Source organism: Onychostoma macrolepis, chromosome 21, assembly GCF_012432095.1.
Source record: "Onychostoma macrolepis isolate SWU-2019 chromosome 21, ASM1243209v1, whole genome shotgun sequence".
NCBI classification, from domain to species: Eukaryota; Metazoa; Chordata; class Actinopteri; order Cypriniformes; family Cyprinidae; genus Onychostoma; species Onychostoma macrolepis.
This window is the reverse complement of record NC_081175.1, coordinates 17,182,463-17,199,185: the sequence shown is the minus strand read 5'-3', so window position 1 is coordinate 17,199,185 and position 16,723 is coordinate 17,182,463. Positions and strand designations below refer to the sequence as shown.

General features: G+C 37.4%; 1 protein-coding gene across 7 annotated transcripts in view; it reads left to right on the top strand.

The window, feature by feature from the left end:
• tnksa (tankyrase, TRF1-interacting ankyrin-related ADP-ribose polymerase a) overlaps window positions 1–16,723 on the top strand; it is a 105,328-nt gene that overhangs the window by 49,335 nt on the left and 39,270 nt on the right. The window contains exon 1 of one of the 7 annotated variants that reach the window (XM_058757517.1): window positions 15,831–16,584. The exons of the other annotated variants lie outside the window; for them this stretch is intronic. Within the exon in view, the coding sequence (XP_058613500.1) occupies window positions 16,489–16,584 (96 nt within the window). The 5' untranslated portion in view covers window positions 15,831–16,488. Of the gene's footprint in view, window positions 1–15,830; window positions 16,585–16,723 lie in introns of those variants that run through there. 7 annotated transcript variants of the gene reach the window in all.

Genomic DNA, 16,723 nt, shown 5'->3' with positions numbered 1-16,723 from the left:
TCTCAATTTATTGCTTGCTGTTTTCCACACACTTCACCTCTCTGGGGATTTTACATTATACAGGACACATCATTCATAAAATAATATTGATTTAGTTGTTGTGTTTTTCCCTTCCTGTGTTCTCATGCAGAAACCAAGCACATGAAACCGTTGTATAGAATAAGGTTGTCACGAGCAATATTTCAGTAGTCGATACGAATACAAGTGATTTTCTCAAGGTACCAATTTCGAGACCACAGCAATGTTCAATAGCAATTATTATGAAACGGCACTGCTTTTACATAATTGCTTAAACTGCAATTATGGAAAAGCACTACTTTATTTAGTTAGTCAACTGAAAGTATGGTGGCACAATAGTGCACCACCACACAACGAAATCTCCACAACACAACAGAAACAAGCCGCAACATAACGAAATTACCACAACGCAACAGAAACAAGCCGCAACATAACGAAATTACCGCAACACAACAGAAACAAGCCGCAACACAAAGAAATTACGCAACCCAACGGAAACAAGTCGCAACACAAAGAAATTACCGTAACACAACAGAAACAAGCCGCAACATAACGAAATTACCGCAACCCAACGGAAACAAGTCGCAACACAAAGAAATTACCGTAACACAACAGAAACAAGCCGCAACATAACGAAATTACCGCAACACAACGGAAACAAGTCGCAACACAACGAAATTAGCGCAACATAAGGAAATTAGTCCTATGCGTTGTGTTGTGGCGACTTTGTTGTATAGATATTGTTGTGTTGTGCACTACTCGGCCACCGTATTAAAGTATTAATAAGGTCAATTAAAACGGAAACTAAACATTGCTTCAAGTAAATATGTACTTGATGGTTTAATGCACTTTACATTTCACATAATTCATTTTATTTTTTATTGTTCTCTCTCTTTGTACAATCTATTTTTCTATATTTCAGTGAATTCAAATTGAGTTTTTTTTTAAATTTCACTTAATTCAAATAATTTTTTTTTTTTACATTTTAACAATTCAATTTTTTTTTTACAGTTCTGTACAATTTACATCATTTTGTTCTTTCTATTTACATTTTCGAGAATTTACCACATCACTTTTTTTAAAATGTAAATCGATACCCTAGTTAGTATAAAGTAGAACGTGCTTTTTAGCAGGCAAGTCTGAAACAGAATCGTAATGTGCTGTGTTTGGTTATTCTTCCACATCTATTAAGTATAACCGCATGAACCTAGAGGCTTCTGCCATTTCCAACATCTATCCTAATGAGAGGTGATGATGGGGGAGCATGCAATCCTCTCCACCGGTTCAATCTCATCTCAGCCTTTGCCACGCAGGCCGACATCTCTCTCAGCACCCTGCAAATTACCTCACATTCATCTTTCCCATGTATTGCTGTTGTTAGTGTTTTGATGCTGACCAATTTTAGTAGCTTCAAAGTTGTACCAACAGTGATATATTGAAAGCTCGTCTCTTGTCCCATGCTGTGAAATTAGGGCTTCCTGTTTTCTTATTTGAAGGGCCGTCTCATCACACACTTAGATTTCTTTTGCTCTGCTAAATATATGCAGTGCCGTGTGCTCGCTGTGCTACACTGAATCAAGATCACTGCAAAATCAATGTTTTTTTTGTTTTCGTTTTGTTTTGCAAATGTCAAAAGCCTGTTCTCATATCATTCAGATTTAGTTGCAATCTAACTAGTCAGCTGTCTAGAGATGGTGTCAGTTGATAGGTGTCCTATTAGCAATCATTTAGCAATCCTCATAGGTTTAATGATGTACTGTCTATCCTCTGTAACATTTTCATTATAGCTGCTTTATTTAAATTTTTTAAATTCATTTATTTATTTGATTTTTCTGATTTTTGTTGGGTTGTTGAGTATAATACAAACCATATAAAATAAGACTTACATTTAAAGCTGTACTCTTTATTTTTTCTTGGTATTTTTACTACTCTACTCTGCTTACTGTGAGCAGATTTCTTCAGAGTATTCTATTTTCAGTTTTTCCACAATGGCTTCTTGTTGCGTAGGAGGTAAAGGTCTTGACAGTTCTGTTCTTCGGTTTATTGCAGATTAAATAGGTCTCTCAAGACAGCAGTCGTCAAGCATGTGGTTAGATTTACTGTCACACAATCCACTCTCAAGTATCTCTTATGAGGTATTGCTCATTTATTATTGTAAATTATTTAAATTAGAGCTTTCAGCAGATTAAAATAATAAATTTGAAGTTATTTAATTAATTTTGTTGGTGTGTTAAGTGGCTTGCCTTTCTGTTAATTTTATTAAAGGAAATTAATGACTTTAGAAATATTTTGTTAATATCAGATGTTAACATGCTGGCAGGCCTAATTTAAAGGGACAGTTCCCTCAAAAATGAAAATTGTGGTCATCTGCTAGCCTAATGTTTTTTAGATATTTATATGCAAGGAGACAATTTGTGGAATGTCCAAACTGCTTTTTTCCCATATAATGAAAATAGAAGGTAAGAAAATTATATACTGTAGGTTTGAAATGACGGTGTTGACACTTTATTTTGGGGTGAACTATCCCTTTAAATATATTTTTCTGTTTAGCATATGGCAACTCTCTGAAGAGGTTCTCTGCACTGCAACAAATAATATCCCTAATGTCTGCCTCTTTGTAAAATCTAGATTGTTACACATTTTTAAATTATTTCTAAGATTGTTGTTTTCTTTTGGTACTTATAATGCTCCCTCAGAAATATACATCATGTAGCACAGCATTTTACTCTCTTCTGTCATATTTTCTGGCTGGCCGTGTTGTCTCAGCATTTCATGGCAGCTGTGACCCTGGAGGAGCTCCTGCTCAGCGAAGCGTTAGCGTGTTAAATGTACCCCCTTGAACTGCTTTGTATTCAGGTTGGGTCTCTGCCTGCCTTTCTCTTGCCTGCATGTGAGGAACCAGGCACGTGGTTGGCGCCCTCATATTGCAATTTGCTACAACCTGTGAGGATTCAATGCCCTGCAGAGCCGTGGCGATTCGAAGGATGAAAAGTGACTGTCCTGCGAATCAAAGTCTCGAGGATGGAAATAAGTGTCTTACTATAGACACTTTTACAGACTAGTTTTGAGCAAAAATTCAACTGAAACTTTGGCCTCTTCAGTTTGAATCAATTTAGCCACACCTAACATGAATCTATCGTTCTGTCATTTTATCGTTCTATCGTTCTATCTGTCTGTCTCTCTATCAATCTGTCTATCTATCAATCTATCATTCTGTCTCTGTCGTTTTGTCTATCGCTCTATTCAATCATTTTGTTTTATCATTCTACCTATCTATTGTTCTATCCATTCGATCTAGATATCGTTCTGTTATTCATTTTTCTGTTTCTTTTTCTATATTTTTCTTTCAGTTTTTTTATTTCTATTGTTTTATTTCTATTGTTTTTTCTTTTTATTAGTCATTTAAAATTAAACATTTGAAAATTTTCTTGCATTCAAAATCAAATTGCAATTCTACATCCTATTTGCCACCACAATTCAAATTAAATTTGTGAATTGAATTGAAATTTAAAAGGCGTTCTCAATTTATTTCTAAATGTTGCAAAACATTCTGCTTGTCACAAACATTTTTGTTTGTTACTTTGCATTATACTCATGAAGTTTCATGTACAACACTATCTGGTATATAATTTTTAGTGAATCCAGAGTCCTGCGTGCTGAAGAAAAGCTCTCTGAGATTGCGGACAGCAGGTGCAGGAGTCAGTAGCTGATGGGTAACTAGATGTGCGATTAAACACTTGGCCTATTGAAACCTAGAGACAGTGTGTGAGCCCTGCTGATTTGTCCATCACACTCCGACACTCTCATCATTAGTCCTGAACCTCTCAACGCTGCGAGCATCTCTCTCACACGGCATGGCAGAGCCCAGAACAACTCCCCGTCAAGATCAGACACCACACTTTGACCAGCAGCACTGATGGAAAAAGTCCGATCCCTGTGGAGCAGCTACTCTCCATAACCAAAGGCATCATTTGCATCCATTAGAAGTCACACCAGTAACAGGGACAGTTTGGGCTTTCTCCAGAGGGGGCTGGTGGTGGGTCAGGCATGGAGGCACACCTCATCCCCCTTCAGGGACACACATAAAATCCTAATCACCTCCAGAGGTTAGCGAGGCTATCGACCATCCAGGGTGACTTGAGGGCGCAGTATGGCTGATATCTTGTGCCTTTTTTAAAGGGCTCATTTACTGGGCTGTGAAGAGGGTTAAGTCACTTAGGGCGACAGTGGTTTGGCCCGGGGAGACAGAGAGGGAGTGTCGATGTGTGAAAGGAAGGAGTGCTTCGCCATAGTTGTAGCTGTCTGAACGATGGAAAAAGCAGAGTCATTAGTCTCCTGTCTGGAGAAGAGGTTGTCAGTGAAGACAGAGACACTGCTCATCATGATACGTTTAAGGCCACACTAAAAGCTGAGCTCCATCTTTGCTGAAAAAGCCCTCTTTGCGGTGTCACTTTTTCATGGCAAGGGCACTATGAGTGGACAGGCTTTTCATCAAAATGTGAGAACATTCACACACAGTTAGCAGAATGACTGCTAATATAAAATTGAAAAATCACAACCCCATGGCACATTTTGAAGTGAATTTTTGCTCTAATTTGTTCGAATTGATTAAGGCTGGGTTTTAGGAGATAGCACTTTTGCACATTCTATCAGTTCAGAATCAATGTTAAATGTAGCTTTCACACTTGATGCATTTGCTCAGTCAAGACAATCTGAATTTGCCCCTTTCTCATCTGAGTTTACACTGTTGTTGTTCGAAAGTATGCTTCATAATCAACCCAAGTACCTCTAAAAGCTGTGTATTGCTGCAAAATATAACAATTTGCAGTTCACTTCTCGATTTGCATTCACATTAGCCACAATCAGAAGTGGCTCACACTGATTTTCCAAACCCCTTCTTTTCAGGAACTACAAAGCTGGATTTTAGCAAGAGTGAAAATAGCTTTGATATTCTGTGAAGTATTTTGCAATTCTTCCTAGAATTCAGCTTTGTAGTTCTGAAAAGAGGAGCATCTGGAATTCAGTGTGAACCAGTTCAGTTTCTGTTTAATGTGAATGCAATCAAAAAATAAATTGTGGCCTGTTGTAATATTGTGCAGTAATACCCAAATATATAATATATAAACTATTATATAACATACCATATTGACCAAATGTGGGTTGATTTAAAAGGATACTTACCCAAAAAGTAAAATCATGTCATCACTTTTTTTTTTTTGAAGTATTGTTATTGTTCATACAATAAAAGTTAGACACCAAAAACTAAATCACTAAGACATCATTTAGAATATCTTCTTTTATATTCCCCAGAAGGAAGTCAAGATATCGCCAAGATATTTTAGATGAAAACCGGGAGGCTTGTGACTGTCCCATTGACTGCCAAGTAAATTACACTGTCAAGGTCCAGAAAAGTATGAAAGACATCCTCAGAATACTCCATCTACACTCCATCAGTGGCTCAACCGTAACGTTATGAAGCGACTAGAATACTTTTTGTATGGAAATAAAACAAAAATAACGACTTTAATCAACAATTCGGCACCGTAACGTCACCATAACGCAATTTTGGAGAGTATCGCCAAAGACTATAGAAATACAAAGACAGTTCACTCCTATACTTATGAATGGGAGAAAGTGCAACACGCAATATGGAGGGATAGTACTGCCTTGTAAATGAAAGAGCCAATTGTTGATTGGTAAAGTCATTGTGTCACTGCAGTGACTGTTAGAAACTCCGGTTCCCATAGAAACCTGGGGCTGGACGAGCAGCTGCACATGCACAGTCATAAGCGCGTTGGAGCTACGCATGCGCATTGGCTGGTCTAGCCTGAAAAATAGGTTTTTTTTAAACACTATTTGAGCATATTACAATACATTTGAACTACAAAATATTAATTTAATCAGAATCAAGAGACTAAAATTTAATAATAGCCTACTTCTGTTAACATCTGTGAAAGGTTACTGAACTAAGGCCAGTTGCGTGAACATAGTCACTGTCTTAAGAACTAGTTTGATCAACTAGCAGTTAACCAAGTGTATCAATGTTGTGGTAAGGGACAGCATGTTGGGACGGTTGCAACTGCCCTACCCTACCCTTGACAGCCGTGATAAAACTTGGTATAATAGCTTAACACAGTTTGACACATGCTAGCTATGCCTATTAGATTGCATGAATGTCCCAAAATGATCAATAACTCATTTTCGACCAAAAACAAAGTTATGGTGTTTTGTCTTTGCACTGCTGTCACTATAGACAGGTGTGGTTTCAGCTCAGCTTCACCCACGTCCCGCCTTTTTGCCCATTTTCGATTATCCGTGAGTGGCGGGCGGTGACGTGCTGCCAAGATGGTGGTGGTTGGCTCCGCCCACTTTAGGCTTCAAAAATGCTCTTCAGAAACCTACGAGTGACGTCACGGACACTACGTCCATGTTTTTTTACAGTCTATGGGCTGGTCCAGCAGCTGCGCATGCACAGTCATAAGCACGTTGGAGCTAGGCATGCACATTGTCTGGTCTAGCCTGAAAAATAAACTTTTTAAACGCTATTTGAGCATAACAAACAACATTCATGGAGCAGTTCATGTCATTTTTCATTGCTGATTTGAAATATGTAACTTAATCGCGAGCCATTTTTGAGATTTCAGGATTCCCCCATTCATTTAGATAGGACTTGGTCGTGTCTGAGCTGCCCGGAGGCGTTGCAAATACGGCGGCCGAGTGAACAGACTTTCCTTTTTGTTTTATTTCCGTGCAAAAAGTATTAGCGTCGCTTCATAACGTTACGGTTGAACCACTGATGGCAGATGGAGTATTCTGATGATGTTTTTCATACTTTTCTGGACCTTGACAGTATAATTTACTTGGCAATCAATGGGACAGTCACAAGCCTCCCGGTTTTCCTCTAAAATATCTTCATTTGTGTTTCGAAGACGAACTAAGCTTTTACGGGTTTGGAACGACATGGGGGTAAGTGATTAATGACACAATTTTCATTTTGGGGTGGAGTATTCATAAAAACCTGAGCTTTATGGTCAGTTGAGGTTGGTTCCACACCAAAACTCTAGTATTTATGTGATGTCTATTGGAAAAATGGTCTTGATTAGTTTCATCACCTGCTTGCTTTCTTTAACTTGCTTGTGGTCTCCTCTGACCTCAGCGTAAAATCAGAGCAGAGATGAATGACTTGCCCTGACTATTTTTCTTGAAGTGGAAAAGAATTTATCAGTGCCGTGCTAGCTTTAGACAATGTCTCTGAACACTGATTGAAAGCCAGACTTGTGAGTGTGCGTGTGTGCGTGTGTGAGAGAGAATAGGAAGCGTACTCCAGAATGTGAGATTTGCCACGGTCCGGGTTTAAAAATGATGGAGCTCTCTGAAGTGCAGGACGTTATTAACACAGCACACTGGAGCACATTATCAAGATGCCTTCTACAGGGGCTCGGGGAAAAACAATCACTTACCGGACGCCTACCGCAGATGCCATCAATCATGTCACAGTTGTTCCATGGTGAACAATTGACTTTTTCATTTTCTTTCTGTGTTTTTACTCTTTCTCGCTGCTGCTTTTTTCCCAGATTAGTTTTGAGCTGGGCTCTGTTGTATGTTAAATATACACTGTAGTCAGTTCCACTTAACCCGTCTGAACTTTTAACCATGACACTAAACTTGTGCAGTAAGCTTGTTCGCTTCCTTGCAGTTGTTATTTTATATTTATCTGATCTTCTTTCCCCAAGTGACACGTAAAATTCCACTCCAATTGCTAACTGCCATTAAATGGATACAAAAATGAAAACTTTCATCATTTACATTTTGAAAAATCTCTCTATTTTAACTGAAAATCAGTGAAGCCCAGTGTTGTTTTCGGACAGCACTGACTTTCAGTGTATGGGTGAAAAACACTTCAAAAAACATTCTTCAAAATATTTTCTTTTATGTGTAGAAAGAAAGTAAGTCATAAAGGTTTGGAATGACATTGGTTAATGATGACAGAATTTCCTTTTTTTGTTGGCATTAACAAGCATTATTTTATAACCAGATGTCTTTTAGCTAAACCGCACAATAAGTAGCTTTAAGAAGGTATGATGAAGACATTCTCATCCATGTCAGGACATTCGAAGCCATTGTTCCATTGACTGCCTCATCATTACTCTGGGTGGGATTGTGAAGCAGAGCTGTTTATATGGTGTGATAACATTCGCCTTAACATATTGCAGGCTTTAGCTTAAAGATTATGTGTACTAGAGGAATGATGTGGGAAGAGGCTTGGGAGGGAATTAGCACAGAACGATTTGCTTTGCACCAAAGTCTTAGTCTTCTGGATCCAGGGTTCTTCAAGACAACTCTCTAGCTCTGTGGTTGGTTGGATTTGGTTTGCAAAAGCACAGTCGTCTTGCAAAATCACAGAGGTAGGAGATTCACAGCACAATGAACAAGTGGAATTATGGGTAATTAAACGCTGTTATATGATGTTATATGAAAATTTAGCAAAATAATGCAATCTTGGGTCACACTTTATAGGACTAATTTGCTTTTTATTGATAGTTAGTAAGGTAGTTGTTAAGTTTAGGTACACTCTAAAAAAAAAACATTGGGTTAAAAAAAAAAACTATTTGAGTTGCAACACATTTGGGGTTAATTTTACCCAGAAAATTGGGTTGTTTATTTAACCCATCATAATGGGTTGATTTAACCCAGCTAATGGGTTGATTCATTTTTAATATAGCTTATTTTTTACTTTATACATGAAATAATGTTTACAGATGAACTTAAATACTCTAAACTTTTGTAAAATACTCCACACAACCACAGGTTTGCATGACAACTTCCTTTATTTTCCTTTAATTATCATTTACAGCATTTTATGTTTATGGTTTTAATGTATAGGCTACATGTTGCCTATTTAAACTCGTTTAACAAACATTAAAAGTAAAAATTAAACCGAAGTAATTCCTGTGTAATCGACCAGTCTCTGTTATTCTGTTTTCAACCATAACGGCGCTGGCTCTCGTGCCCGAGCTGGAGTCGTGTTCGGTGGGGAACTGCTCATGGCTGAGACCGCTGCCCTGCGTTTCACTCATAGCCGAAATATACTGCGACTGCCTTCATAAGCTGTCCAAAAACAAACAGTAAACAGCTCTGAGGAAATATTTTAACATCCAAAGTATTTGTATTCTGTATCTTTATGAATAAAATTGTTTATTTTATGCAGAGTATCAGGCTTTCCATCACACAATAAGACTGACTTTTAGGTGATTCACACTGCGCTGCTTGAAATTGAACGATATACAGCACAGTAACGATTTTATATATAAAATAAAATGTACACACACCTGGATTTATCGAAGAAATGCATCAATTCGATTAAGTAATTCAACCGTTGGGTTACATCTGACCCAGGATTTGAGTAATACAAAAACTACCCAAACATTGAAAAATAACCCCCCAAATTTGTTTTTTAGAGTGTATTGGGTAGGATCAGGAATGTAGAATCTGGTCATGCAGAATATGTGCTTTATAAGTACTAATAAACAGCCAATATGTTTATAATGTGCATACTAATAAGCAACTAGTTAATAGTGAGAATTGGTCCCTATTCCAAAGTGTTACCCAATCTTGTTTATGCCAGTAAAGGTGTTTACATGCACAGCATGTTGGGGCGAAAAATTATTTGCTGATCTGGTTTTGATTATTATCAAATAAAAGAAAACAGTTTACACATTGTCAGTCATAATCAGTATAAGTACAGTACTTTTCAAAAGTTTGGGTTTGTAAGATTTAAAAAAATAATAATAATAAGTGTCTAAAGCCTGGAATACACTACACGATTTTCCCCGATTTTACAGTCTGAACAAGTTGACGCTAGTTGAGGAAAGTCATGTCAAACATGTTTGATATTTCAGCCGATTTTAGAGCACATATGTTTTCATTTGTCATGCGTCTCCTAGCAACAATGCGCACGTTTCTGCGCGAGTTTGTTGAGATCGGAACAACTTTAAAGTCTGGTAGTGTATGATCTTCAGTCATGTAGTGTATGATGCCCAGTTTTCCTTTGTCACTATTTACAAAGTCGGTAAGTGTATGATGCCTGGTGTTTTAAAAATCTGTTCAGATTTTAAAAGTCGTGTAGTGTATTCCAGCCTTTATTCTCACTAGGGATGTTTAACAGCGATCAAGAACTCGAGTCCTCGGCCATGAAAACGATGATCATGGAAAAAAAAACAATTTTGAGCAGAATTGCAGCACTTTAGCGGCACCCTGAGCTCTGATTGTTTAGCTTGCAACAGCATGCGGTTCAAAGTATAGACGTGAGAAGAGAGCGAAGCTTGGCTTTGAAGTCACGTAGTGATGTCTGGGTTAGCTGCATATCTGATTAATCTAATATAGGATGCGTTAGGATATTAACATTTATTAACATGCTGAATGCGCTGCATATTATCAGTGTTTAGTTTCATGCTCAAATGCAATGCCCGAAATTGACTTTATAGCACAAATCTGCCATAAACATTAATGACATAAGCATTATAATGAGAACTTTATAGGATGTGAAATCTATAGTAAATTCTGTCCTTACCTGTGTTTCAGCACGTTGTTGAAAGCACATCACGGGGGAGCTCTCTTGCTCTCTCTCTCTCTCTCTCTCTCTCTCTCGCCATAGCGCGTAACTTCACTGGCATATGCATCCTTTTGTGCAAGTTGTAATGTTACGTCTATGTTTTGTATCCAAGTTATCTGATTAATATCATAGGAAGTGTCATAGAACGGGTTTCAGTTTATTGGCATAAAGTCAGCTTCACCTCAGGCAGCTATTCATTTTTAGATGCTTCTTTTTTAATAACATTCTTGCATCATAATCTAACAGTGTTCTAATCATGTGTTCATGTTTTCATGTCATATTTTTATTTTTAACATTCATTTTCATAACAGTCTTCAGATATTTTCATTATCTCCATTACGGCCATGCCCCCCACCACACCCCGCCCCCTGCGTACTCGATTAATCGTTTTTGAAACCTATTGATACTTGAAATAAGAAATTGCCAAAAATGCCCATCCCTAATTCTCACCCAGGCTGCATTTATTGGATGAAAATGTGTAAAATAGTAATATATTTTTTAATATTATTATATTTATTTTTTAATAATAACTTTAAAAAATGTTTTCAATTTTAAGATATTTAATATATTTTAATACATTATATACATTTACAATACATAATATATACAATACATTTAATATCAGAAATAAATTAATATGCTGATTTGATGCTCAAGAAACAATTCTTATTAATGTTGATGATATTGTCGTTCTGCTTAATATTTTGTGAGTCTGTGATACTACTTTTCAGGATTCTTTGATTTATAAAAAGTTCAAAAATAAAGCGTTTATTTAAAAATAGAAGTCTTTTGTAACATTATAAATCTTTTGATAAATTTAGTGTCCTTGTTGAATAAAAAATTATTTTTTTGCTGATCACAAATTTTTGAAAGGTAGTATACATTTGCATACCTAGAAATTATACTTAAGATATATAGTGTATGCACAGATGTCTCGATAGTGTTGTCTTCACTTCACTTTTTTTTTTTTTTTAACTTCAGGTGAAGCTTGCCGTCACCTGAGGTGCTGTTTTGTTTTTTCTCCATTTAGACTGTAAAACGAACAAGGCAGAATGTGCCTTGGCATCTTTGATAAGGTATCGAGTTGAGGCAGCCTCGCTGTGCAGGCTGAGATGAAACAAGCGGCGTGCAATCTGTGCAGCGGTTGCCGGTGAGAATATGTTAAATCAGTCGCAACTTTTTTTGGTTTCAGTTCCATGTTTCTGAAGATTAACAAATATTTTGTCTATCCAAGCGTCTGTTCCTGGCCCAATTGCACAATGATGCGCCCCCGTAGAAACGTAGGTGGATGGAAGAAACAGAGCAGCTGCGTATGTGGAGTGCTTGTAGTGTTTCCCGTCTGCCTTTTATCTTTTTTTCTCTCTCTTGTTCTCTCAAACACACTGGCTTTATTGCAGTTAATTATCGCACGTGACTATTTGTCTCTGCTTTCCAGCAATAGACTCCTGGGAAAACTTGAGCCTGTGACGGCACATGATTCGAAATAGCATCCCGTCGGACGCGCTGGTCGTTAACGCCTTCAGTGCTCTGCTGGGACTGTCTTTAATGGGGGGGTGAGTGTTGTGATTAGGACGGAGGAACCAGGAGTCATCCCCCTTTGGGATTTTAGCTCCTTAACGCAGAGCCCAGTATGCAGTAAGAAGCCCCTATAGGAGTCGGCGAGCTGTATTTTTTCCATTTTGCAGGCCTGGTAGAGGGGCTAATGTCTTATTGATCCTCTCAGCGTGTAACTGGCATTAGTGTGCTCGGTAGCCCCTTCCTGCTGTTTGCTTGCAGCTAGTATGTCGCCTCTCTTTGGACCTGGTGTTTACTTTAGCATTGCACAGGGACGAAAGAAACCTTCTGTACACTCTCATGTATAAATCTGCACTAACGGAGATGCACTAAAGGGTTACTTAGCCAAGCAACACATTGTTTTCAAAGGCTCCATCCGCGCAGATTTCACGCTAGTTATAGCATGTACCGCAGTCATGGCAACAGCTGTGGAGAAGCACTCACCGTTGGCATGGTTACAGGTCACCATTCCTCCATGGCAAGACAAGGGAAAGATGTGGACAAAGGGATATTTCTACTCTTAAGGAAAAACAAGTAGTTTCTATAATTCTGTAAAATTAAAAATTCTGTAATATTAATACTCCTAAATTATATTTCAGGATGTGTAATGGTGACTGAGATTAGAGGGGAAAAAGTCTCTGATACTTACCAAGGCTGCATTTATTTAAACAAAAATACAGGAAAAACAGTAATATTGTGAAATATTATGACATCTTTGTAATATATTCTAAAATGGAATTTATTCTTATGATTTCAAAGCTGATTTTCGGCTTTCACGTGGTCCTTCAGAAACCATACTAATATGCTGATTGGGTGCCAAAGAAACGTTTCTTAACATTATCAATGTTGAAAACGGTTTTATATTTTATTAATCTTTATTTGTGTAAAACTTTATACTTCTTTTAGGTAGGACTGGGCAATATGGCAAAAAAAAATAAAATCTCTTTCTTTGTCAACACAAAAGCGCATTCTTTGTGAATGGCACCTAGCGATCTATTCTACTTATGGTCCTTTACAGAGCGCATCACGTGTGTATTTAATCACGTGCGCCAACATGTGGTTGGATAATTCTTTTCTCTTTACTGCTATCATTGGCATATTGTCTAAGTGTCTAATTCTAACGTTTGGTAATATTTCTATTCAAAAACATGATTCCTAATTTTATAAAAAAGAAAAAAAAAAATCATGGCAAATCATTAAATTCGAATTAATCAAAAAAATTGGAAAAATCAACCAGCCGTACTTTTAGGATCATTTGACAATAGACAATAGACAAGTTCATACATTTATGCATTTGTACATTATTAGGCATTTAAAGCCAATAGAACTGTTTTAAAATCTGTCTTTTCCAGAGATTTTCAGTTTATTTGCTTGTTTACTCAGAAGTTCACACTGTTCCTCTCCTTATCACAAACCGCCACAATGTGTGTAATGGTGAAAAATTTGCACAAAAGAACAAAAAAATTTAGTGGCTCAGTGTCGTTGCAGACGGTGCCGACTTCAGTGTGCAGTGATTTGTCTTATTGGCAGCCTATTTTTGAATGGGCAGAATAACCAAAACGCTTTTTCATTTGAATGACCTGCACTGCACGTCTCACTCTCACGCTTCAGGGTCTGCTGGCAAAAGGTCAATGCTGCCACATAGCTTTACTGTCGCTTTCTGTTTGAAGCCATTTGAATCGACACAGATCTTCGCTCTAGTTCACCTGTCTCTGGTTTCTGCCAGCACCAGAAAGATGTTATGTGACAGAGCCAGATGCACTGAGGGTACTCTTGAGTTTCATTATTTGCAAATTCCCTTAAAACAAAGCAAAAGCTCATTTTAGAATTCCACCCATTTGAAATAGTGTCAGGATGTTGCGATATGGAGTATATAGGGGGTAATATTTCCAGCTGTACATCTTTAGGCAACACATTAATCTTAAATGATTCAATAGGAACAGCTCTCGAGTGAGACGACAATTCTGCTGGTGTGTCGGGCTCTTAAAGAAGTTGATGGAAGATCTGTGCAAGAAGCAGATTTAATAGCTTACAGTTAAACGGTTTTGTCTTTTACTTTTTGTTTTGCAGAGAGCACAAAAGAACATGTGTACTCTCTGCAGGATGTGTCTTTCCTGTTAGTCCTGTTTGCTTTGGGTAGGGCAGACAGATTGGCAGGAGGGGCCAAAGTGATTGAGTGTAGCCATGGCTACTGTATGACTGTGTCGCCATGGTGATCCAGCCTCCTGACTCGTTACATATGCAAGATTCAGGTTGTTCAGAAAATCCTCAAATGAATATTTTCCACAAGGTAAAATTAACTAGGTGTTCCCCAAGGGTCAGTCTTGGGCGGTCTTATATTTACTGTTACTTTTAAATGTAATGCTCTTTAGGAAGTAGTTAAAATGTTGATATGATGTCAGATTAATTCATTTCAGTTTGAGGATGACCTTGATACTATTATAGAACTGTGGTGCCAAATGAGATTGAGAATATAATCTTTCGTAGAATACAAACTGGGTTTTGTTTAGATTTGACTCAGCCAGTAATCCCCATTTGAAGCAGACTTTATGGTATAGGGAAAAAAATGGGTGAGTGTTCATATTTATTATTTAAATGGGTCAAATTTACATTCATGGTGTTAGAGAAAGTAGCCTTATTCATTGCAGCTTAAAATGAATTAGTTCACAGACCTGTTGGTTTGGTTAACAGATGGTAAGCATGCAATTTTTAATGGTCAACTACTAGAAATAGAATCACCAGCTTGCATGTACTTTGAACATTAATATTAATAAAGTTGGAGACAAAAAGTTTTATTTATATTTAATTTCTTTTAATGAAAACAAATTGGCTTTTTTCTCCTGCTTTGTTCCAGTGAACAAAGCCTTTGCCCCCCCCCCCCCTTTTATTGATTTTTTTTTTTATTGATTTTACTGATTTTTAAAAAAAGGTGTTTTTGGAACTGATAATACAAATTCAGTGGACAATCGCATCAGCAGACTACAGTGTTCTGCCTAGGGTTGGGTACTGTTCACATTTGAACCGGTACGGTACCGGTATCGGTACCTGAAATTCGGTACCGGTACCCAACGGTACCTTTTTTCGGTACTTTACTCTCTGTGTAATAACAAAAACATTTATTTCAGTGAAAAAATAAGTCCAAAACTCTCAATTTCAACATTCTGAACAATAGGACTCTACGATTTTTTTTTCTTTTTTGTTCTTCCAGAAATTCTTGTTTTATTTTTACAGAATTTTTTTAACCTCTATCACAGAGGTTTACTGTTAAAATTAATACATGGTAGAAAAATTGTGTGAATATACCTTTAAAAAAAGTTTTAATAATAATTGTATTTTTTTCTACAATTAAGTTGTTAATGTGGTTGTAGTAATTATTTTTATCATTTAATTGTTTTATTTAAATTTGTCAGTAAATGGAATATATAAAGACGTACATTATACTGTACAACAGTAATACAAGACTAATATATATGTTACATGTTAAACCGCACTTTTATTTTGACAGGTTGCTGTGAAGTTTCTGTGTGTGTACAGTATGATATGATGCTAGTTTTCTCAAATGAAACGGTAAAATTCTCATGAAGTGACTCTCACAGCCTGTAAGTTCATGTGTTCAGTGTAGTGTGTATTGCAGAGTCCGAAAATCACCGCGAGTTCACATGTGCTTCAGTATTTGTGTAGTAAACAAAACCGCGTCTCCGCCATTCATACATACCGAGGCTAACGGAACATGCAGGATTCATATTTAAACCGTCTTTTTGCTTTTTAATATTCACATACACTAGTTCATATCGCGATTCGAATTAAGTGACAGACATTCTTTTATTCATCCAAAACTTGACGAATTCCGTGGCATTCCGTGTTATAGAGTAAATTCCGTTTATATGAATGGACTCCGCCATCCTGTCCGCGTTTTCGCGAAAACCATATGACCCTAGAAATGTAAGCACACTTCAGAACATTTCGGTTTGCTCTGCGTGTTGTGTTTTAAAGAGTTGCAGGGGTGACAAGTCACAGGGTCTCTCTGTCTCTCTCGTATGCGCCCAAATGCGTTCTCAGGTACCGAAATTTGGTACCGAATGATTTAACGTGAATCGATACTCTGTAGTACCGATGCAATATGGTCCGTACCCTTAAAAGTACCGAGTTCGGTACCCAACCCTAGTTCTGCCACAGGATGAATCACGTAAACCAGCAGCACATGTGCGATCTCTGTCACAGCTGCCTGAAATGAGTTTTGGTTGAGTGCCACTGAATCAGTACCAACTCTTCTGTCAGCTCTAACTCCCTGGAGAGTAAAAAGAATGATGGACTGCTTATTCGCATATCCTCTTTGTGTTGAAATCATGTCAGTTCAGTCACCGTCACAATACAGTGCTGCCAATGTGGTGCTGCACATTGTACGTTGTGCTTGTACCAATGTCCCAAGTAAAGTTAGAGGACAAATACAAGAAATTGTTACAGGGTGTGCCAGAATTACATAATGCTATCATTATGTCATTATTTGTTTTTGTTTGTTTGTTTTTGCTCTTTTTTTTG